The sequence below is a fragment of the Lontra canadensis genome, unplaced genomic scaffold, assembly GCF_010015895.1.
Source record: "Lontra canadensis isolate GAN:19392208 unplaced genomic scaffold, GSC_riverotter_1.0 scaffold97, whole genome shotgun sequence".
In the NCBI taxonomy this organism is placed as follows: Eukaryota; Metazoa; Chordata; class Mammalia; order Carnivora; family Mustelidae; genus Lontra; species Lontra canadensis.
This window is the reverse complement of record NW_022631091.1, coordinates 4,680,385-4,705,711: the sequence shown is the minus strand read 5'-3', so window position 1 is coordinate 4,705,711 and position 25,327 is coordinate 4,680,385. Positions and strand designations below refer to the sequence as shown.

Here is a 25,327-nt window from a genome sequence, read left to right as displayed (position 1 = left end):
TTGGTCTGCTTTCCATGTTGGAAGCCTTCGTCAAGTATATTCATATATTGTTTGCCACCCTTTCTTATTTAAGTGTGAGGGATGAGAAAGCAAGTTGGAAGCTGGGGAAGGCATTGGAAAGTTCTCTGGTCGGGAATTGTTGCTGGCTGAACTTGATAGAGTGTGATTGCATGAGGAGACCCCCTCCCACACCTCAAATGTCAGTACCTGTAGGTCTTTTCTTTGGTAGAGTTCAGTCTCTCCAGGTTAGAGACCTCCTATTTCTTGTCAGAGGCAGGGGTGGGGCAGGCTGTATGCCTAGAAGCAGGTGCTCTGGGAGCAGGATGGGAGGAAGGGGTGGGAGCAGTGTTAGGGACACCTCGAAATCTGATCTGCTGATTCTCATGCTGTTTCTGCTTATCTAGCCTCATCTCTCCATAGTGTGTCTAAGCCCAGAGACTCCCTGGCTTCATTTCTCCAAAGAATGAACACTTTGTTTCTTCTGGGGGTGGGAGAAAGTATCTGGGCATCTAGAATCTCCATGTGCAGGTTTTCAAACCGATCCCCCCTGTTTTAAATCTATATCCAAACTCTTCAAAATATGTCCACATCACAGCATCCACCTATGGATTGTGACAAATTCACAAGAGGACTTAAAAATCTTGCTGGGCTCCCACTGGCTTGGCACTGAGAGTGGGAAAGACATTGGCCACTGTGGAGAGAGCTGTGTGAGAGTCAGGGTCGGAACCTTAAGGAAAGCTTCACGGGGCACACAGGCAGCAGACAAGTGCCTAAGTCATAACTGCTAGCACATCTGGTAGATCCAGGATAAGGAGATGAATGCCTCAGTTAGGAACTGAGAACAGTCGTTATAAATGTAGTGTAAACAGTTTTATTTTCATATCCTTATGGCAATGTGTTTTTTTTTCCCAAAGACTATATTTTAGCACTTGCTTTGGCAGGATGTGTACTAAAATTGCAACTATACAGAGGATATGAGCATGTCCCCATGCAGGAATAACAAGTAAATCTATGCTGTGTTTCACCATTTTAAAAGAATTAACCAAAGTTGACCAAAAGCCTAAATGTAAGATCTAAAACTATAAAGTTCCTAGGAGAAAATGTCAGAGGAAAGCTTTATGACCTGTATCTGCTGAGAATTTCTTGGGCATAACACCTAACTCACAGGCAACAAAAGAACAAAGAGATTACACTGGCCTTCAACAAAATGAAAAGTGTGTATGCATCAAAGGACACAATTAGCAGAGTGAGAAGGGAACTCATGGAATGGGAGAGAATATTTGCCAATCGTGTTCAACGAGCATGTAGAAAGAGGCCCAACAATCACGAAGTGTTTGGGAAGTGCAAAGCAAAACCGCACTGAGGTACCACGCCACACCCATTGGGATGGTTATCCTTTTTTTAAGAGGAAGAAATAAAATAACCAGCGTTGATGAGCTATGGAAAAATTAGAATGCCGTGCATTGCTGGTGGGGATGTAGAGTGGTGTAGCGGTTGCAGAAAACACTGTGGAAGCTTCCCAAAAACTTAAACATGGAATTTGGAATTACCATTGATCCAGCAATTCCACTTTGGAATAGACACCCAAAAGATGTGACGCGGAAGCTGGAAGAGGCCGTCGCACGTGCGTTTTCACAGCCGTGTTAATCACCATAGCCAAAGGCGGGAGCAACCCAAGGGTCCACCGACAGATGGATAAACAAATTGGGGTCTCTCCGTACAAAGGCATACTACTCAGACTTGCAAAGGAAGGAAAGTCTGGTCCCTGCTGTAACATGGATGCACCCTGGACATTTTGTTCGTGAAAGAAGCCAGTCGCAGAAGGACAATGGAGTAATGCGTGATTCCATTTATTTGAAATTCCTGCAGTGGGCAAACCTGTAGAAGCAGGAAGTAGAACGGTGGTGTCCACAGGCTGGGGAGAGAACATACGGAGGTCAGGGTTTCATGGCCACAGAGGTTCAGTGTGAGAAGATGAAAAGCGTTTTGGAGATGGACGGTGATGATGTCTGCACAATGAGGCCAAGTGCTTAACACCATAGAAACAAACCCTTTAAAATGGTTGAAATGGCAAATGTTATGTTTTGCATACTTGGCACAATTTTTTAAAAAATTAAGTGAGGCATAGTCATGAAAAGGACTTTGGTTCACAGATAGTCATTTCACTCACTCAAAACCATCTTGAGCACGTCCTCTCTCTCATTTTTCTTCGGGACAGAATCCTCTTATCTTTACCTAGCTCTTTGTTTTTCCTAAATGCAAAGGAAAGTCACTCTCCCATCCTTCTCGGGGGCTTACCCCTCTGACTCCTTCCAGCACTCCCTCCCACTGTGGTCAGGCTCCGAGTCCTGGGTGGTCTTGTCCGTGAACGTGAGTCCCCTTCACTATCCACTACTGCTCCCGGGATCAAAGCTGGGCTGGATCTCCACCAGCCTAAGGAGAACCTCTTCTGTGTGCTCTCTGCCGGGCCACCGTCCAGGCTCCTCTGCTCTGCATCTCCCTGAAAGCGTCGCCATGTCCTGTCCACTCCTCTTAGATGGCCTTGCCCCTCCCCATACAGCTGTTCTCACAGGTCCCCAGCCTGTTTGCCTCCAAGCCCACTGTCTTGATCTCAGGCCTGATGGTCTGAAACATGTTTGTAGCAAACCATAACGTTGCCACCACCTTCCTGGTAAAAGGTCAGGTGCTCACTCCACTTCAGAACCCAGGTCTCTGGGGCTCCCGGGGGCTTGTGCCCACTCTAAGCTTCCTCACAGCCTTGCCCTGCAACACCAAGAGCAGATTCAGAGAATTAAAGAAAAGGAAGGAGCTGCTATAGAAAGCAGTCCCTACCAGGAATTTCACAAACCCAATCAGTTGTAAGTAATCCGTGAATTTCTCGGTTGTGGCCCCAAGCCTTCCCAAGAATCCCTGACTCTTGGTGCATATAGAACTCCAGCGGGGATGCAGGGCTCTCATCCCGGCTGCCTGAGTCTGGTGAGAGAATGGCTCAGTGGTCTCCCTGTGAGGCTTCTGTTGCCATTGTTTGTCCTCAGCGTGTGACGCCGCTGCGTGGTCCAGGCTCTAGGGGAGAGGACTTCCGCCATAAAGGAGCCTGCATTTAATGTTACGTTCAGTCCCAGCCCCCATGGACAGAAGGAAAGGGAGCTTCCTGCTCTGGTAGAATGGGATGTGGCTCAGGGAGAAAGCCCCGTGCTGTGGTAACTGTGTGGAGCTCTGCTGGGAGACACGGAAGGCGGGGAGATTCCGGTGGAGCCCCAGCTTCCCAAACACAGTGCACGGCCGGGGAGAGGAAGGAGGCTCCCCATGGCTCAGAAGGGTTTCATCATCCTCACGCTCTGCGGGGCCGGTTTGTTGGCTGTCTTTTTCCCTGGGCCTTGATTCATCTGACTCATCTCCTGTGCCACCCAGCCCCTCGAACACTGAGAGAGGCTTAGCCTATGTTATGTGGGGCATGTGTGTGCACCTGTACGTGCAGCTGTGTGTGCGTGTGTACGGGTGAGTGCATGTGCACAGGTGCGTGTGTGTGCACGGGTGTGTGCGTCCTCTCTCCAGTGCTCCTCCCACCCCTGCTTCTCCCTTTCACACTCATCTATGACTATCCTACAGGTTCCTTCTCCTTCAGGGAAACTCGGCCCTTTCAGTGACCCAAAACACAGCATTCCTGGAATTTGCTGATTGGCTGATTTGAGGGAAAACGTCTAGATCGAATTTAGATGATGCACCTCGGACACCCAGCCCCTGTTGTCTGATTTTGAGAGCAGGGGCAGAGTGTGGTTCCAGGATAAATGTTCTTAATCTTACTTGAAACTTTTAAATCCTGATTTCCATCTGTATAAAAACATTGTTGCTTATCTCACAACCTTTAGTAATCTGTATGCCCCCAAACCTGGCCAGTTTTGCGTAGGCGTTAAGGACACAGTCCCAGAAACCCCACAAGGGTGGGCATCTCTGAGCACCACGGGCTCCCTGAGGTGCTGCCCGGCTTCCCTGAGGTGCCGCCCGGCTTCGACCATCTGCTCTCAGCTCCCTGCCTGGGCTGCCAGTCCCCTCCCCGAGGAGCCACTGCTCTCCTCCAGCAGCCCTGCTTGGAACTCTCCATTCTGGGTCTATCTGTGGTCAGAGCTCTGCAGGATGGGAAGAACAGCCTGTCTTGGACCTTCTTCTTGCCAAGTTGCTCCCTGGGGGAGTTACTGGGGCCCCGAGCAGAACCTCTTGTGTTCATACACACACAACACACACACATTCTTTTGTGCCCTGGGGATGAGATGGGTTCACAAACAGCCATGGCTTTGTTCGCAGAAGGATAACTGTCCCCTGGCTCCAGATGCTGGCCTGCATCCCACCGGTCACAGAGATGCCCATTTCATTAATGGGAGAGTTAATGGGTTTCTCTCAAGGAATTCAATTCCTGTTTCCCCTGGTGTGACAACAGACCCATCAATGCCTGAACCCCCAAACCCGGCCACTATTCAGGCTCGTGGGTCCGAGTACGGAGGTATCACTCCCCCCAACCTTCCCCAGATTTCACGGTGAGCCGCACCTCCCACCGACCTTTAACTCACTCTATCTGCAGCGTTCGTGGTTGATTTTCGATCACTATCTAGTGGTTGATTTTCAATCACTGTCTATTCCTCTTGTTTAAGGAAGATACCCGGGCTCTGTGTTTTAGCCTCAGATGCTGTCAGAGCCTCCCGCAGTCCGAAAGGAGCACAGGAGATGGGTCTCGCAGGAGCGGCAAGCCCGGGACTGTCTTCATCCCCAGGGCTCCCCCGGCGGTGGCCGGGCCGGGCTGATTGGTGGCGCTCCAGCCGGCAGGCCCGGGGCAGATTGGGCTGCCTGGGTAGGAAGTCGTGGGGTCCCTCCACCTAGAGACTTCTTGACTCGGTCGTGAGGGGCCCGAGAAGCAGGTGGGTCCGTGCTGGGTGGGGAGAGGATGGAGACTGAGGCACAGACATGAGGTATCCAGCTCCTTTGGCTTTTGTATTTGTGTTTTTGCTTTCGTACAACCGTAATTACTCCAGATGTGCTGGTGATGGTTTCACGGTGTGTACATACGTCGAATCTGCCCACGTGCTCTGCCTGGGCGCGAACCGCGGACAGGTCGGTCGTACTTTGGTCAAGCTGCCTGCAATTACTTTGTAACGGCCAAGGGACATTTCAATCCAAGATATTTATTACATATCGAAAGTCATCCTCCCACAACCCGTTCAGAGGACTTACCGTCCACTGTCGGGTGACGGGTCCCAGACACCTGGGACCTCGTCTGTCTTCTGCTAGTCGTGCATGAAAGGTGCAGACAGTGACAGAGGCCCACAGACACGAGCTCAGAGCTGCACCCCCACAAACACACATGGGAGCCTCGTCCTCCTCCCACCTCTCCATCCTGCCTTTCGTGGCCCATGGACTACCGGATTGAACACTGAAAAGCCCCAGTGTCAGCCTTGGCTCCGGTCTCCTTTGTTTCGGTGACCTTTGTCTTCCAACTGGACCCTTTAGCCACCCTCTGCTCCGTCCCGCACCCCTGCCAATGCTCCCGTGCGCCTCTCCTGCTCCTCAGCCCTTGGTGTCCAGCGGTCCCCAGCCTCATCACCCTCCTTAATGAGAGCAAACCTCCTTGACCTTTGGGAAAAGGGGCTGGCTAAGCCCCACACCTCCCCTTCACGCATTTCTGAAGTAAACCTCTGTCATCCCTGAGGATCCGTTTCCCTCCTGGTCAGCGCTATCAAAGCCCGGCAGGCTACAGTTCCTCCCTCAGGGAACGAGATCGCTCTTGATTTATGGTAAATACCTGGGAAGGTCCTCATGGAGATGAGCATCATGTGAATTCACACCCTGGGCGCCTCGGAGCGGGACGTGTATTGGGAAGGTGTGGTTCCCCAGAATCTGGTGCGAAGGGCATTGTCAATCTGCTCCTTCATGCTTTCCCCACCAGGCTGCTCCCCTGAGGGTACGCATCTAGAACAGTGGTTCTCAAGCCTTGTGCATCACGACGACATTCGTCCCATCAAGCCCATCTCACACACGCCCCATCTGTTGCTGGAGGCTTCCAGGCAGAGCCCTGCTCCTGATCATAGTGGCAAGGAGTCGTCGACATTAATATCCTATCCTGTTGTCCCTTCCAGCCAGCTGCTGTCCCTTCACACTGAGAAGTGGGAGCAGAGGACCGGCGTTGCTAACTCTGAGAAGCAGCGCGGATTCCTGGGGGCAGATGAGCGATGACCCAGCGGAAGGCAGAGGGGAGTCCTGCCACTCAGCAGGTACGCGGGGTCCCTGCTTGGGGCTCTTCTCCCCCTTCCTCGTATCCTCACCTCCTTCCGGGCGGGGGTCTTCTCGACAAAGTGCCCACAAAAAGTGCCCAGGACAGAAAAGATAGGAGGGTTCTCAGTGTAGAATAGTGTTCTGGAATGGTAGGCTTACTGAATTTTCCAGAACACCTGCATGGCTTTTTTCTTTCACTTCTTTTTTCTATTTAGCCTCTTTTATTTTTTGAAGTTAAATCAGACACCTTCTTGATTAATACCACTGCCCAATTAGTACTTTAATATTACAGCGAAGAATAACGTCCCTAATCACTATCAAGCATGGGCATTTTCAACGCAAAAATCATTTACATACTTTTATCTGATGGTTTTTATGGAAGACCAAAATATCCAGCAAAGAGTTCCTAATTTACTTGACCTTTTCCGTGAAATGGGACTATTAGAATCTCGGAGGCGAAGTTCCTTCCATACAAAAGAAATGAGCTTTTCTCTGTTTCTAAAGCAGAGAAGCTGGTAGCTATGCTGAAAAGAGATGAGTTGGTGTGTTTAGGCGTGTTTGTGACATGGAACTCATAACTTCGTAGCTGTCTAGTTTTGTGTATTTATAAAACCAAAAGGACTTTGCGTCGGGCCGCGGAAAGCTCCATTTTGCTGCAAGTGTGGCTCATGTGGCCGTGGCCGTTCATTCTTCTGTAAATATCTGTAGCCCCTGCCTGACGCAAGTTTGGTCCTTGGTTCCGGGACTCCATGTGCACGAGCTCCCGTTCTGGCTGGGGAATGGACAGTGAGCGAGCTAGAACGGGAGCCTGTGCAGATGGATCCACACTGTGAAGGGTGGGGGAAGAGCGAAGCCCACGGGGGCCTCTCGGAGACCACACGTGACCTCAGTGGTGACATGTCAGTGTGCGTCGCTATTCCGTGAGGACAGGAGGAAGAGCTCCTGGGCAGACACGGGAAGGGGGAAGCAAGTCTGAGCCACGAAGGCCAGGTGGCCAACGTGCAGGACAGGGCAGCACGGGGGAGAGCAGGACGCAGGGGCGGAGAGGAGCAGGGTCAGAAGGTCCTTGAAGGCCAAGGGCTTGGGTCCCCACGTGTTGGGGAAGCATGAGAGAATGTGAAGCAGAAGAGTGATATGATCCATTCGTAATTAGGAAGACCCCTGGGTCTTCCATGAAGGAAGCTACCGGGAGCAGGTGGGGAGGCGGAGCCTGAATGAAGGTGGACAGGTGGCGCAGCATGGGGCATGGGGGCAGCGTGAGAACGGGGAAGTGGCGGGGGATCGCCTTTGGAAGACACCATTGGCGAGTCTAGCTGGTAGACTGGACGGAGGTACAAGGAGAGAGAGAGAAGGCAGAGTCCCGGTTGACTGATCTCTTTGGGTTTGGTTTACTGTCCCGGGTGCATTTGTTCTGATGGGCAGGGCAGGGGAGATGCAGTGTGCACCGCAGGGGACACGGGGACTGTGTTTTGGACACACTAAGAGTGAGAAGCCATGTAACTACCCCAGAGCCACGGAGGGGCCGGTGGACTGCATGGTTGTGGTGCTTGGGGGACACGTGTGGCTGCAGATACTTTGGAATCATAGACTGGTGTGGCATTTGAAATCTGTGTGCTGCTTGAGACCCCTTAGGGAGCACCGCCAGGGGATCCCTGAGAAATGGGCCCATTCGGGGACCGAGGTGCTGCCAACATCGGTCCCCTAGGGGAAGGAGGAGGCTAGGGGAGGAGGAGGCTTGGGGAGGAGGAGGCTAGGGGAGGAAGAGCCTGGGGGAGGAGGAGCCTGGGTTAAGATGGCCCAGGAACCAAGAGGTGGAAGTGTTTCAAGGAGAAAGCCAACAACTGGCAAACACACAGGAGAGCTGGTGGCAGGACGTGGGTGTGAGGATCCCGTGGGGACTGGTGACCTTGACAAAGGCCCTTCAGTGCAGGAGCCGAAGGAGAGCCTGAGAGTTCCCAGAGCAGAAGGGCAGGAGGAACGGAGGCAGAACGTGTCCATGAGCTTCATGGTGCATAACAAAAGATTGGATGATAGCGGACAGCACAGGTGGGGGTCAGGATGGTCTGTCTGTTTTTGTTTCTGAACCTGGGGCAGGACGGATCGACAGAACTCTACCAGCAGCAAACGGTGACATCTTCCAGCCAGGGGAGATTGTCTCCTGTCTGTGGGAGGATCAAGAGCAAAATCAGCACCTTCTGTTCAGCCTTGATCAGAGGAAAAGTCAGCTCCTGCCTCCTGTCCAGATGCTGTAAAGGGAGAAAGAGCCTAGGAAGCTGCACACACACACACACACACACACACACACAGAGTTCAATTCCAGTGTCAACCTGAATTCCGATGTGAAACCAGTACAAATGTCCTCACATTACCGGTGGCCACACTTGCTGAGTGGCTTCTGATGGGACAGCAGAGAAGTAGACGATTTCCACCGCCGCTCCCCATCGTAAGGGAAAGGGTATTTTTAAAGGAAGATTAGCATGGGCAAGGAGGAGATATTTGTGGGAGAAGGGAACAGAGCAGACTGGCAAGAGGTTGGACTAAAATCTGAATGAACTGTAATGGAAACATGGTGAAAGCAAGATCATGCATTTGAAGACTTAGGAAACATTAAAGCTAGGTCACCCATGAGCCTGGAAGAGGGGAGCATCATTGACCACTACTAACCAGGACTTCATGTAAGAGTGAAAAAAGAAAGGAAAGGAAACCGTAAAAATACAGTAAAGGTGGCTCCAAGAAATCCATTTCAGAATTTCATTTGTGATTCAATTCTTTGCAGACCTGAACAGGATTCCCTTGAAACTGAGGTTGTTTGGTAATTTACAAAGGAGCTGTCCACCTGCGACACTTTGAGACGTGAATTCTAAGGCTCAGGGAAGCTAGCTTCCTACACCATGGAAGCCCTTTGAGTCCCAGTTCAGCCCTCGTGGGACCTCAGTGAGCGGGGGTGGGGCGGAGCACCCAGGGACTTAGTTCTTCAGCGAATCCCACTCGAGAGCAGGACCAGGGCAGGGCTGAGGGAGCCGCTGCAGCACCCGGCTGAGGTCTGGGATCCCAAACCTGGTGTTAGGTCATGGTTACCATCAGCATCGCCTCAGCCACATTCAGGATCAAAGAGGATTCCCTGGACTTCCCCAGGAATTCCCATAATTTTAAGAATACTGTTTCCACAGGGAAATATTCTCTATGTCTGAAGCAGCTGGCTTTCGGATCACAACTTTTGTATGCTAGCATCCCTGGAGAGGACGACAGGGTTAACATTTTCCAAAAACTTCAGTAAATTCTTAATCACCTACTCTGATAGGGAGAGCCCTGGGTTAAGTCTAAGAAGAATGTGTCATCTTGGAAAAACCCATGTGAAAAATCTGCTTTTCCTTGAATGAAACCATGTAAAACTGTTATTCACAAGCCTTTTTCTCCCTAAAGGCTAAATAGCAAATGAAGATAGGATCTTAATATCCTTCATACTAGTTCCCAGAGGATTCTGTTATTAGATAATGAGAATTAAGAGCCCTCCAAGATTCCCTTCTTATCCTGGCTGACAGGAGGCTCCCAGCAAAATGTATTCACTTAACTGCAGTTTGAAGTTTGAACAGGGAGGAATGTCAACCCTGAGGACGAAGAGAACCATTAGGATGGGAGACAGGATAGAGGGGGTGGGACAGTGACTTTGACTCCAGTTCCAATCCCTGTATCTAGCTGAGTGGGGTCAGAAACTATACGGTACCAATTACCTTGTGGGACATCAGAATGTGACCTTAAGTACTTATTAGAACACTAATTCATCGACTCATAATGGCAGTAAGCCCTGTCTAAGAGCCAGAAAGCTCCTGCCGGGGACCCAGGGAAAACTCCTTCCTGATATTGAGACATCTCAAAAGCCAATAGTCATCAGAAGGCTGCTTGGGGAGCGCAGAATGAGGGCGAATGGCAACGAGTGAAGGGTGTTTCATTCAGACCAAGTTAACATCCCTGAGGTCCTCTTGTTGCCCAGCTGGGGACGTTTTGCTGGTGGTAGAAATGCTTCTGCTTCTCCGACTCTACCCCTTCTTCTCTGTGCAGAGTCACGCGCGTTGCTAGAATGTGCTTTTCTGGAACCACTACATCATGTCAGCCCCTCTCTGATTTTTCCTGCGATGTGTTTCCACCACTGATGTTATTAGCGTTGTGTACCAGGAACACTTCCTTCACCTCCAAGTTCTGGGAGAGGCATGGCCCTGTCCGCTCTTCCTTCTCTCTTGTCATTACCTGTGTTACTGGAAGCAATCTTGGTGTGAATCCAAATGAATAAAAATCCGCCATCTTTGAGTGAAGCCTCCATCCTTCAGCAAAGGACAGCTTTAGTTATTATAGTAACTGTGCAAAGCCAATTGTCATATTTTTAAAGTTAGGGAATCTTTTTAAAAAATAGACTCTATACCTTGCCTTTCATCAAAATTACCTATATCCTAAATGACAACAGCCATCTTATATTTCAGATGAATTACAACCAGAAGCTGTAGATGAATCATTTTCCAGCTAAAGGTCCCGTTACTGTTGGTTATATGTGATATAACACAATTGTGTCATATCAAATTATTTGAACAATCCCTTGAATTCATGGAATTTGTCGTACCACCCCAAAAAGTATTTTTTTTGAAGACCTGCATGGGATTTTGTGCCATGCTAATACTATGGGAAACATAACAAAGTCAAAAGCAACATTTCTGGTTTAAAAGGTTTTGCCTTTGAAAGGTTCACAAGAATCCCTGAGTCCTGTCCCCAGGGGCACCATCGTGGGGCTGGAGAAGTGCTGGACACTGGGAGGCAGGGGGCCACCTGCTGTGAGATGGAGGTTTGCCCTTGAGACGTGGGTGGCCACAAGGACAGCAGGGCCTGCAGTAGAAAGGGGATGCCCTTTGAAAGGAAAGAATTTAACAGGCACAGTCAGAATCAGGTTAACCTGGAGAGCGAGGGAACTGCGGACACACACTACAATCATGTATGTGGCTATGGACTTCCTGCAGCTGGGGACGGGGTTAACTGGCTGTGTTTTTCTACAGAGTGTCTGTTCGTCTTCCTTGACCCGAAGTGTGGGATGGTCAAGCTCATCATTAGGAGAGGTGTTTCCGTGCATCTGCTTGGTTTTGCGTCTCTTTGTGTATTTATTTAATCTCAGACTCTTCTCGTAGAGATTGAAAATGGGTATTTCCTGTTCTGTGAAACCTGTTCACAAAACCTAATCCACAGGGTTTTTTGCTGTTGATCAAATCCCATTGGTTTCACTTCCCTCCTCAACAGTCAACACGTTGGTGAATTTGCAGGTGTGGTAGGGAGGACAGATGTCTCTGAGGGATCTTAGCTGTGACAAACAGGGTACGGTGTGTAAACTCTGTGTGAACTCTTCTTGGAAAGGAGCCCATTCAAGGAAAACCAGGGTTTCAGGGAAGTTTCCGCCCTTATTGTTTCTGCTGCCAGCTTTCCTTGAAGTCACCCTGCCCACACACCCGCTCCCTCTTCGGACTGAGCGATGGTGGGTGTTGGTTTGCGGACAATGGTCACGGGTGACCCTGGGCTCCTTCTCCCACTCTTTCCCGGTCACCATGCTACTCCCCCATTCTCTGAAGGGGCAAAGCAGGTCTCTCCAGAGCTGTCACCATTGTGTGCATCTGTTCATTTGGCAGTGGGCGTTGCTCAAGGACCACAGCCAACGACACCCACAGTGTTGGCTGGCCCAGAGCCTGCGGGCTTGAGTCCGTTCCCAAACGTATACGGGATTTCTCTGTGAGGGACAACATCGTGCTGTGTGTGACAGCGCTGCAACTGAGTTTACTCTCTCCTTGGTGCACGTGTGAGAGTGTGTTTGGGTGTGAGAGAAAATGCTGGAAGCTGTGTGTTCCATGACTCGATGACTCCTGTGACTGATGGCTCCGTCCGTTTGGGTGATCTGATTTTGTGACATGAGGAATCACACCCTCACTGCGATGGGACTAGCCGCCACCACTCCTTCTTAGAGAAATTCAAGGGCTTTGAAAACAAGGAGAGATGGGCTGGATGGGCGCCAGTCAGCTTCTCAATTCCCACGCCATCCCGGGCCATGCGCAAGGGTCAGGCAGAGGGCACCCGAGGGAGTGGGGGGCGGCTGCCGGATGGAGTGATGGTCAGATGGTGCAGAACGGGGAGATGGGCGTTCCCATGGAAGGTCAAATCACATTTTATTGCTTTTGGCCTAAACCCGAGATTTACAGAGCAAAGAGCAAGGTACAGCATGATCTTGGAGTAACAGCAAATTGGACGGTTGCGGGCGTACAAACGTGTAATATTTCGTATCTGTGGTCCCAAAAGAGCATCAGATCAGCGTCTGTGTGGCTGTAACTTCTTTTGTCCCGCCTGCCGTGCCTGCCGTGCCCGCAGGAAGCGAGGACAACAGCTGCATCAGCCCCGCATTCCAACCGCAGAACCCCGCGTCAGGTGTAGACAGAGCACCCGCAGCCCACACTGCGAACTCACACTGTGCCCCTCGGGGAGGGGATACAGTTTGTCTGATCAGAAGTAATTATCTGCAAGGTCACAAACAACCCACCAGCCCGGTCCTTCCGGCCAACACAACCTTCCCCTCTCCAAAGGGAGCTGGTGTTTTGTGCGTAAGTGAAGGAAGCCCTTGACTTCTCAAAGACTCCCTCGGGTTTATCTAGAGCATTTCAGGTCGCGTGGCTATGGGGAAGAGCCGTGGGCTTCCCGGCGTTTAGGGGCTACTGAAGATTTCTGCAGGGGGTTCTCGTCAATCTGTTTGTTTTCAGGGTCTGACCTTTCCTGGGGCAAGTCCCGGGCCGGGGGGTTAGGATATCAGAGTCCCCGTGTTCACGGGTTTCTAGCACAGATCAGAGAAAGAGGGAGCGCATTATTGTAGCGAGCCGGGAGGCAGGGCTCCTTCCTCGGATGACGGATGACGTGGAGGCTGCTGCTCCCTTGAGGGAGAGGCCAGCTGCCGGCTCCGGTTTCCCGGTGCATGACTGACGGCTGCCTTTGTCTTGTTTCACGTTTCACTCCTTTGAATTTTGCAGTGCCTGTCAGCTCAGCACGGTCACCAGCGCGCCTCACGCCCTCACTCTCCCACGGCAATTAGTGGATCCCAACAAGTCCCTGTCTGGACACTCACAGAGATTTCTGAAATGTTCCTGCAAAGGTCCCCCTTCTGTGTGCGTGTCCCCTAGAAGCGCAGCGTCGCTCCACGGACGCGTGTGGCTGCTGGCCATCCAGGTCAGGGAGGAATGCTGCCAGCCCACGTGCTGGAGATTAGAATCAGTCCCTTAGGGTCCGCTGGGAGGTCCTTATTCAGGCAAAAAGCTCATTGACGTCAGCACCCAGGGAACGTGCTCTGGCTTCATTGTAAGTGAAACGTGGTCACTGTCACAGGGAAATGGGTGAAGGGCACGGTGTCCGTGGAAAACTGCCTTTGAAAAATGTACCTGTTTTCTGCTTTGCATGGTTTTCCTTTGCCCTTAGTTGCACAGGGACCTTACTCCAAAGCGGACTCTGCCTCCGGGCACATTCTGAATTCACCCAACCTTGACCCTGGCCCTGAGTAGCTCCACCCATCAGGGACTCAAGTACTGTTTGCCACGTGATAGAAGGTATACCTTACTCCTACACAGCTGATCTGGCCCACTCTGCCTCCCAGCCGTATCCTCCAGCCCTCCCCCATGCACTGGAGCTGAGAGACCCAGGGTCACACTGCCCAAGCGTCCCCCCACGGCATCCTCTTTATGGCTCGTGACGACCTTCAGCTTGCAGAATCTCTCTCCCGTAGTCTCTCTGGCAGTCATTCTCCAAGACCCACCTCCAGTCCATGAAGTCTTCCCAAAGCCCACTCCATACACACACGCACATGTACATGAACACACAGGAACCCACCTGCACACACACAGTCAAGGGGACACACATGCGGGAAGAGTGGATCATTCTCCTCTCCAGACTGTGACTTTTAGGAGGGCAGAGATGATCTTACTGACTTCTGTATGTAACCAAGCGCAGCATCAGAACATGTTAGAAATTCAACAAAGCAGGTTTTGTAGCATCTGAGAAAACTGCGTCATCCAAGCTTGGATTGGTGCAGAACTGCCCACTGCCCAGCATTCCCAGAAGTCTCTGGAAAACATGCAAAGGCTAGCGACCGTGATGCATTGTGTTGTTGGCTTTTTGGTTCTGCACACCATGAGAGAAGAAGGAGAAGCACCTGCAGAAAGCTCGGGGCCACTCGGACTGCGGTGGCTTCCCTGTATTCCTAGGCGTTCACTCCCAGACTTCTGAAGTCCGCACCTTTGTTTGAACAAAATACCACTCATTCTGTCTGTCTGGAGCAGAATGATGCTTCAGAATGACCTGTTCATTCCACAGATGCAGGATATTTCACTGGGTAACTCTCACCTGTGAGGCACAACAGAATTCAGTTCTACAAATGGGACCTCTGTCCCTGTCCTCCCGGCTAGGATACTGACAGAATGCCAGGGTCACACAAAACAAGCCGAAGAGCCACGGTTTCCCAGCCTGGGCTGCCGACCGCCTTGCCTCACTAAACACTTCAAACCTGTCACTTTCACTCGCTGGCACCCACTTACAAAACCATCAGCAGGATAACCTCACCCTCTGTCTAAGGGAAAGACTCAGATAAATACTAAATGGTGACTTTTCCTCAGAGGTCCTTCTAGGGGGACAAGGACACTAGTAAGTTGAATGTTTTGTTTTTTTTTTTTTTTAAAGATTTTATTTACTTGACACAGAGAGATCACAAGTAGGCAGAGAGGCAGGCAGAGAGAGAGGGGGAGCAGGCTCTGCACCGAGCAGAGAGCCTGATGCGGGGCTCGATCCCAGGACCCCGGGATCATGACCTGAGCCAAAGGCAGAGGCTTTAACCCACTGAGCCACCCAGGCGCCCCGTAAGTTGAATGTTTAAATGTTATTTTGAGAGCAAAGATGAGCCAGTGACAAAATACTCCCTGTGATGGCACACTTGCTAAATGCACGTGGAAGGTGGGATTTCATTCTGGGCACGACTGGACTCCAAGCATGATCCTTCTAAAACTTGGTATAAAACTGCATAGGATGGGGGTGGGCATGCCTGGGGGGCTCAGTTGGTTGAGCAACCTGCTCTGGATTTTGGCTTCGGTCATGATCTTGAGGTCATGAGATGGAGGCCTTCGTCAAGCTCCACCTAGGGCTTCACATTCGTGGCAGAGCCTGCTTGAGATTCTCTCTCTCTCCCTCTCTCTTTGTCTCTCCCCCATTGTGCGCACACGTGTCCATGCTCTCTCTCTCTCTCTCTCCAAAATAAATAAATAAAATCCTTAGAACTGTATAGGATGTACCATGTAATCTGCCATGAAAGATCATTTTTTAAAAGATTTTATTTATTTATTTAACAGAAAGATCACAAGTAGGCAGAGAGGCAGACAAGAGGGTGGGGCAGGGGAAGCAGGCTCCCTGCTGAGCAGAGAGCCCGATGCGGGGCTCAATCCCAGGACCCTGAGATCATGACCAGAGCTGAAGGCAGATGCTTAACCCACTGAGCCACCCAGGCACCCCTGCAGTGAAAGATAATTTAAATTTGAATCGGACTATCCAATTCCTTCCAATACCCGATGCGTATAATATATTGAGTAATAAGAGGTATTTTCATTTTCTTCCCACCCTCTGATTTCTTACATTCGATATGATGTTACCTCAAAAAGGTACTGTGTGTAAACACGTACTGTGTATGTGCTAATGTCAGCAGCCTCTAAGTGAGGTTATATTTTTTAGCAACAGCTTTATTGAGGTATCATTCACCTGTTAGAAACACAGAACTCCATGGGTTTTGCCATATTCATGGGTACATACAGCCACCACCAGTCGATTTTAGAGCACTTTTATTACTTCAGAAAGAAATCTCATGCTCTTGGCTCTGTACCATACCCGCCTGCCCCTCTCCCTCCCACATTCCTGAACAACCATGAATCTGATCTGTCTCTATCGATTTTCTTATCCTGGACTGTCGTGTGAATGGGATGACATCATGCATGTCTTTTCTGTCTGGCTTCTTTCACTGAACATAACGTTCTCCTCGCTGTAGCAGGTGTCACTTCGGCATTCCCTTTTGTGGATGAGCAATTCCCCATTTCATGGATATGCCATGTTTTGTCTGTTCATTCACCAACTGAGGGACATTGGGTTATTTCCAGCCTTGGGCAATGGTGAATGATGCTGTTGGAAACTTCGTGTTCCAGTGGTTGACTTCACTGATTTCCTGTACTGTCTTTCTTTTCTCCATTTTCGTAATCTCCACTCTGATCCTTGTGATTCCCTTCCTTCTTCCAGTGCAGTTGGCTCTTCTTTTTCCTGTGTCTTAAGGGGAAGCTTAGGTTATTGATTTGAGACCTTTCTGCCTTATTGATCTAGGCATTTGCAGCTATAAATTTCCCTCCAAGCCCTCATTACCTGCAGCTGTTAAGTTTTGATGTGTTGTATCTTTATTTCCATTCATCTGGAAGTATTTTATGATTTCCCTTTTACTTCTTCTTTGACTCCTTGGCTGTTTGGGAGGGTGTTGTTTATTTTTCTCCTATTTGTGAATTTTCCAAATTTCTCCATGTTATTAATTTCTAATTTTATCCCATCATGGCCAGAGAAAATGCTTTCCGTCATTTTTATTCATTTTATTCTTTTGAAGTCACTGAGGTTGTTTTATGGCCTAGCAGATGGTCCATCCTGCAGAATGTTCCAAGTGCCCTTGAGAAGACTGTTCTCTGCTGCCATTAGGAGGAGTGTTCTGTACATATGGGTTAGATCGAGTTGGTTTATACTGTTATTCTTCTATTCCCTTGTCAATTTTCTGTCTCATTGTTCTATCCATCTTTGAAATTGGGGTATTGGGGGCGCCTGGGTGGCTCAGTTGGTTGAGCAACTGCCTTCGGTTCAGGTCATGATCCCGGACTTCTGGGATCGAGTGCTGCATCAGGCTCCCAGCTCCTTGGGGAGTCTGCTTCTCCCTCTGACCTTCTCCTGTCTCATGCTCTCTCTCACTCATTCTCTCTCAAATAAATAAATAAAATCTTAAAAAAAAAAAAGAAAAGAAATTGGGGTATTGAACTTTCTAACTATTATTGTTGAATTTTCCATTTTTGTCTTCAATTCGGTCAGTTTTTGCTTCATGTATTTCCGTGCTCTGTTGTTAGATGCCCATGTCTTTGTAATTGTTTCAGCTTTCTGATGGTTTGACATTTCCACCATTATAAAATGTCCCTCTTAATCTCTACAGATATTTTGTTGTTATTGTTTTAAAGTATATTTTGTCTGATATTATTATAGTTATTTCTACTTTCCTGTGGTTGCTGTTTGCCTGATGTGTCTTTTTGAGTCTTTCACTTTAAACCTATTTGTATCTGAATTGAAAGTGTGTCTTCTGTAGACAAAGAATAGTTGAATCATGTTTTGTTTGTTTTTCTGTCTATTCTAACAATCTCTGCTTTTGGTGGATTGTTTAATCTATTTACATTTAATGTGATTATTAATATAGTTAGATTTATGCCTACGATTTCCCCTTTCGTTTTCATATATCTCATGTCTCTTTTGTCTATTCCTCTTTTTCTATCCTCTTTGACATTGAGTGAATATTTTCTGTTTTTTAATGATTTTATTTACTTATTATATATAGAGAGAGAGCATGAGTGGAGGGGAGGGGCAGAGAGAGAGACAGAGAGAGGGAGAATCAGATTGCCCTGATTGCAGGCAGCCCCACGCAGGACTCAAAGCAAAGACCCCAAGATCATGACCTGAGCCAAAGCCAGGTTCTTAACTGACTGAGCCAGCCAGGCACTCCTGAGTAAATATTTTCTAATGTAGAATTTTAATTTCATTAAATTAATTTTAATTTCATTAATGATTATTTTCACTCCATATTTTGGCTTTATGATATCAAACCTGTTGCTTTTTCTGCTGTATCAGGCTATGTCTCTCATTTTTTATTACAAGTAGTATTCTTTCTATATGGTCCCAGTCTAAGTTGCCTGTCTTCTTCTTCAATAACAGCCATTTTTAGGATTATTCCAATTTTTATTTTTTATAACACTGGGAAAGAAACCAGAATTTAAGTCTTGACGTAATGTCTCTGCACACAGAGGAGATTCCCCAGTAGATCCCAGGAGTCCCCTGATTCTTCTGTGGTTTCTCAACCAAAGGTGCCTTGTTAACTAGTGGTATTATCAGGTAATCTCCTTGGTGTTTAAGAGAGGCATGCATATCCCTTAAAATTCAGTTAGATACAAAGGAAACATGGGTGGGGGTTAGTAATAGGAAATTGGAGATTGGGGAGCGGTGGAGAGGGCTTCACTTCATGAGACTAAATTTATAAAGCCACACCTGAAGAATAAAATGACTCTCTTAGGTGCTTATTCTCAAGGGCTGACAGGAACCGATACTCAATGCTCTCAGCAGGAAAAGTGACTGAGTAAGACTGGCATGTTTTCTTTTTATCTTTTCCTCTCTTGATACAATTCTTTTTTTAATTGTGGTAAAATATACATACCATAAAATTTACCATTTCAGCCACTCTGAATAACATTCCATTTTAAGTATACATTGCACTTTGTTTATCCATTCATCCATCAGCAGACATCTGGGTAGTTTCTACCTTTTGGCCATTGGCTGCTATAAGCCTGGGCACACAAATGTCTGTTTAAACCACTTTGTCTGCTTCTTCTGGACACACACACGCAGAAGTGAAACTGTTTAAAGTCTTGAGAAATTGCCATGTCATTTTCCAACGTAGTTGCATCATTTTACATTTCCACCAGCCAAGACCGGAGGTTCCAATTTCTCTACATCCTTGTCAACAGTTGCTGTTTTCTGTGGTTTTTGTTTTTGTTTTTGTTGTTTTTGTTTGTTTGCTTGTTTTGTTTGATGATAACTGTCCTAATCAATGTAATGTGGTCACTATATTTTTGAGTTACTTTTTAGTGGTTGCTCTACCATTTACCATATACATGTTAACTTCTCAGAGCAGCTTCAAATTTATGCTAACTTAATTCCTATGACATATAGGACTGTCACTCCTATAAGGCTCTGTTCCCTTTCCACTTCTTTTGTGGTATCATTATATGTATTACATCTATTGTATTACAAACTCAAACACACATTCTTATAATTATTACTTTATCATCATCATTTCCTTGGCAATTATAGCTCTGCCCCTACTCATTTCCTTTGTGCTATTGTTGGCAAATATATTATGGTTCTATTATATTTCTATATGTTATAGGTCCAACAACACATTGTGTACCTATTATTTTATAAAATTATTTTATGCAACTGCTTTTTAGGTGAGCCAAGAAAGGAGAAAAATATTCATTATAGTGTCTTTTACAGTTGTACAATTTCTTTTACCAGTGGTTTTTGCTTATGTGTATTAGAATCATAGTATTCTGCCTCAAGAACTTTCTTCAGTATTTTTCATTAAATGGGTCTTGTAGCAACAAATATCTCAGTCTTTGCCTTGGGAAAAGTCTTAACTTTCTCTTTATTTTTGAAGTATACTGTTGCTGGGAATAGAATTTTGTTGATAGTTTTGTTTTCTTTCAAGAAATTAGAGTATGTTATTCCACTGCCTCTGGTCTCCATTGTTTTGGCTGAGAAGTCAGCTGTTAACTTGCTGGGGTTCCCTTACATATATGTTGTTTTTCTGTTACTTTGAAGATTTTCTCCTTGTCTTTGACATTTAACATTTTTACTATGAGATGTCCGTTTGTGGGTCTCTGAGTTTATCAGATCTGGAATTCATTGAGCTTTCTAGGTATGTAGATAATTGGTTATTGTTTTTTAATAAATTGGGTAAGTTTTAGCCATTATTAATTTGAATTATTTTTTCTTCACTTTTCTTTCTGGCACTTCCTTTGTATGTTGGTGTGCTTAATGATCGCTCACTTTTCTTGGAGGCTCTGTTCATTTTTCCGTTTTCCTTTCTTCCTCTCTCTTCTTCAGCTTGAAAACCTCTATCAGCCTGTAAAATGTTGAGTTTCTGGATTCTTGCTCCCACCAGGTCGTAGGTCCTGTTGAGCCCTATCCAAGTTTTTATCATGCTTTTCACCTTCATCATTTCCACCTGGTTCTTTTCCATGGTTTCTCTTCCTTTATTGATATTCTTCTTATGACACGTCATCACATCTTCCTGTACTTCCTCAGCCATGGTTTCCTGTAGTTCTGTGGACATACTTATGGCTACTTTGAAATACCGCATTAACTCTGACATTGGGGTGTTCTTACCAGCACTTTCTGCTGCCTGCGCATTGTCTGCTTTCCCTCCCCTTCCCCATCCTCAGGACATGGGTTATACTTTCCTGTTTTCCTACACGCCTCACAGTTTTTTGTTGGAAACTGGATATTTCAGATGATATATTATAGGAACTCAATACTGATCCTCCCCCTGCCCAGGGCCTGTTATCATATTTGCTTGTTTATTTGTTCTTACTGTTACTGGCTGCATTATTTTAGTCACACCTGTTCTCTCTCTCTCTCTCTCTCTCACACACACACACACACACACACACACAGTCAAGCCTCTGCTAAGTCTCCTTAGAGAGAGACGACACAGTTCTGGGTGTGCCGTCACCCTGGGGGGCAGTGGTGCTGGTGGGGCCCTTTTCCTGCTTTTCTTGTCCACACGTAGCTGTTAGACTACGCTAGTGCCTTGCTGGCTGATTGCTCAGTTGTTTTCAACAATGTCCTGGGGCACAAATTGCTTCACACACTAATCCAATCAAATTCTGGCTCCTTTAAAGGAAAAGTTTCTGAGGTCATGTTTGATATTCTGACCCTAGGAGGGCTCCCGCCAGCTGCCTTATTTCCTGGTTCCCTCCTACAGGCTAGCCAGCTGTAGTCTAGGCTGTGTCTTCATTAAAATCATGAATGTCTCCCCAGTTACCTCTCACCACAACCTCTACCGGTCTTGAGAGTGCCCCCACACTTCTCCAGGCCCTGCTGCAGATGAAGTCAGTGCCTTGGGCAGAGACAGGAGCCATGTGGGTTAGGCCTGCTTCTCCCCCCAGTACAATCTCTGATCCCAGGGCTCAGAGGCTAATGGTGGGACAGTGGTGAGCTTCTCTCTGAGTAACACCTCCACTCTGGCAGCTGTGAGCTTGTGGGAGAGGAGGTGTGGAGGGAAGACAGGGGGTCCCCCTTACTTGCCTTTCCTGGTCTGGAACCGCCCCTTTCCAGCTAGAGGAGGGCAACTGGGCCCAGTGCTCTCGGCCTGCCATGTGCGAGGTAGATAAAGCCTGTGTCCCATGGGAAGGTCTGGGCAAAAGGAAGGAGACCGCCTCTAAGCTGCATTCACCTGGGACACAGGCAGCTGGGAGCAGAATGAGAAACCCTAAGGTCCTCCCCTGGGAACAAAAGCTGTATGACTAGAAGCTGGGGGAGGGGAGCCCTGTGCTCTGGCAGGAGCTGCCCAGGGTGAAGTCTCCACTCCACTGAGCCTGGGACAGAGATGCTACCACAGCCCAAATTCCACAGACATGGGCCTTCCCAACAAATTTCCATAGACTTTCTCGAGTAGATGTTCCTTCATTTGGCGTGTGCTCTTTGAACATTTTCCAGAGGCTTTAAATGTTTGGGGTTTTGTAATAGTCTTCGGCTTTCCCGGGAAGGAGGCCACGGAGCCCCTCATGGTGGCAAGCCGGATGGCCATCTTCAATGACACACTGTTAGTGTTATGAATATTGTTTTTCTTACGGGAAAAACCCTCTTTTATGTCTCTATATGGAAACATTGTTCACTTCAAGGGAAAATGCGTTACAGAAATGAGGCTGGAAAATAAACATCATTTTTTAATTTACTTCTTTTTCAAATAAAAGATTTATTCCTGGGGGGGAGGGGATCCCATAACTGATCATATTGTGGGCTATGGCAAATGCAGGGAGAAGCTGCCAACTTGAGTACAATTTGTTAAAATTGTGCTTTTAGGGAGTTCACATTCTCTGTGAGTAGGTTTGGCTTGGTGTTGTACCGGAGTTTGACTTTGCACCTTCTCTTTACCATCAGTATTCCGTTCTCATCCATCCCCTGGCCCCGATAGTTTAAAAACAAACAAAACAAAACCATCCTGGTTCCCTTTTGACTCAGAGAAGCGTATTGCTGGACAGCAGCTCAGAGAGCTCAGAGTGCAGCCTCCTCCTTTCTTGTAAATGAAGACAGACGCTCCTCGTGGCCACGCAGTCAAGACCCCCTGAGCATCCTGCTCTCCTGTCCCCTGGGCTCCCCTCTGCTCTCCCCTCCACCTGCCACCATTGCAAGAGTCTTTAGACGTGGGATTGAGAAGCAGTGAATTCTAACCTCTGGCACCACTGGATTCAACAGTATTGTTTTTGGACCTGACTTCTGCTCTGTTGGTGGCAAATGACTGCTGGCCCCTTCTCCCTGCCTGCCCCTCCCTCCTTCTCCATTTCCCATCACGCTCACCGAAGTGGGCCGCCCTCGCCACCATGACTCACGTTGCCTCGGCTGCTATAGTTAAACATGGTACCTATAGCCTGGCAATTGGTTAATTATAAGGTTGAGGGTAATGTTATTGAAAATAAAAGGATTCTCTGCTTCTCTGATTTTGTAAGTTTGTCTCTGTATGGAATTAACTTATGATGAGATACACCTGTGCACTGCCCCCAAAGGCAGGAAGCCTATTATATCATGAGTCACCTTTTTTTCTGGTTTATATTACATTGTAGTGCCTTGAGTTATGTATTCTCTAACATTATCGCATATGGTGTTGTGTGGTTTTATGAGATATTTCAACTTGTATCCATTAAAAGTAAAATGTTTACTTCAAACTAGATTTATCAAATTCAGAATACATTATAGAAAAATCATGTAATAAGTTATTTCATATAATTGTGCATTAGCTGGGGGGGGAATCTTCTGAAAATTTTTATGAGCGTTATGAGAACAGCAGGCATTATTTGAAGTCTGAAAACAATTTAACTGAGGCCCTTGGATGTGTTATTTTACCTTCTTGCCTGGAGTTTACTGGCCCTAGGAAAAAATTAACTCTGAGAATGAATTTAGTTAACGCCAAGATGTGGAGATTACAACGCTGCCCTTTTCGATCACGGGGTATTGTCCCAACAAATCAGGTCCCCAGAACCAGTTACTAAATGATTTTTGCAATAGGTGCAGGTTTTTAAACAACAGCAGAAAGAGAAACCGTGATGCTATTGTAAAGGATTAGATGTGTCTGCTATTCATTTTCTAAAAAAATGCACTGAAGTTGTAAATGTTTCACTTACCTCATGAATTCACATGATATTCCCCCAAAACAATAAAAATCTGAACTAACCCCTGAGTAGGGATCCACAGTGAAACTGGAATCCGCCACAGCCAGGAAGAAATCACTGATCTCAAGAGGCGACACAGAAAACCGATTAGAGAACATAATAATTTTTTTTTAAGATTTTATTTATTTATTTGACAGGCAGAGATCACAAGTAGGCAGAGAGGCAGGCAGAGAGAGGAGGAAGCAGACTCCCTGCTGAGCAGAGAGCCCGATGTGGGGCTCAATCCCAGGACCCTGGGATCATGACCTGAGCTGAAGGCAGAGGCTTTAACCCACTGAGCCACCCAGGCGCCCCTTTCAGGTTATTTTTATGGCTATTCAGGCTCGTCTCTCCTCTCTCGGACGTCAGCAGGAGAAGGACTTGCTTCCTGAAAAGCGCTGACAGGCTGCGGGCACATCTCCCTGCCTATAGACTTGGGTGGGATTTGGAAATAAAAGACAATATTCCACTTCTGGTTGTATTAGACAATACCTCAGCTTTGTAGAGGAGTTTTACTTCTATCAGGAAGGGGAGGAAGGATTGATGCTCTTTGGCCAAAAGTGCCTATATAATTGTTAGGTACGAATTGTCTCCTAAACATAAAATCTGTGTGAGGTTAGCAGGGCTTGCTTGTGGGAAGGGTGTGTTACTGCCCAGAAAAGACTTTCCAGATTAAGGGTCGGAGGAGGAACATTTCTCCAGGTCTGTGATAGCCACGAGGCAGGTAGAAAGACCAGCAGAGAAGAGAGGGATGTGGGCTCCTGGGACTGTGTCAGGAAGTGTGCCCAGAGGGGACAGACATGATTCCTGGGCCAGTGACCCAGAAGCTGGTGCCCAAGGCTGTCGGAGGGAGCACAGGTCTTTGGAATGGCCAAATTAGCATGACAGGGGGCCTGTAAGAGACCAACCAGAGTCCTTTCTGCTTTCCCAGGTGCCTGAAAGACGTGGGCCTGCCTCACAGCCCAGTGATCTGCTGTGAAGTTAGGCCCCAAAGTACAGCTACGAGCCTTCCATGGCCCTCTCGGCAGAATGCAGATGTGACTGTCATGGGAGTGCAGCTGCTACTGTCCTGGCATCAGACTCCCCTGTGCTCTCACAGTGCTCCCTGAGGCTGGGATCTACCAGCATCTCCTCCTCCCTCTCGGGGAAGGCAGATCTGGAGCTGGGCTGATGGGAGCCTGCGCCTCCCTGCACCTGGACCCCCTCATTGCCTCACGACATTGCCTCCCCCAGCACGGATGCCTTGGGGGGACTCTAGTGAACCCAGAGCTCCCTGGGCCTAGAGTGGATCCGTATTTGACAGTTAGTTTTGCCTCTAATTAGGTACCTTAAAAAGTCATGTCTTTTAACCTAAAATTAGGGAGCAGAAAAGGACTTGTGCAAAGGATGATTCATGTAAAAACTTCAAGGGATGACATAGGCTGCCTGCTTATCAATTCATTTGGTATGTGTTCAGAAAGTGTCAAGGATCTAATTAAAATCCATGAATTCAGTAGGTACGTACTGAGTGCTTATTGTAAAGCATGAGATAAAATGGTAAACAGGATTGACTCAGAGCTCATAACCCATCGGGGACACAGGACGAGTCTCCACGTGCTCCAGGCCACGTGGGGAGCCCAGCCAGGGGGTGAAAGTGGAAACCGTCCCTGCTGGGGCTCCTGATGGAGGCTGGAGGCTCAGGGGAGGCCTGCCCAGGATGCCTGGGCTGGAAAGAGCGGGCTTGAGCCTTCAGAGGGGGATGTGAAGGTTTGGAGGAG

The 25,327-nt window shown here is 47.9% G+C and overlaps 1 protein-coding gene across 2 annotated transcripts in view; it reads left to right on the top strand.

Moving 5' to 3' along the window:
• The window catches only part of PDE10A (phosphodiesterase 10A), a 569,965-nt gene that overhangs the window by 221,950 nt on the left and 322,688 nt on the right, over window positions 1–25,327 (top strand). For both annotated transcript variants that reach the window (XM_032837201.1, XM_032837200.1), the window contains exon 2: window positions 6,126–6,260. In XM_032837201.1, coding sequence (XP_032693092.1) covers window positions 6,126–6,260 — 135 coding nt within the window. The remainder of the gene's footprint in view (window positions 1–6,125; window positions 6,261–25,327) is intronic.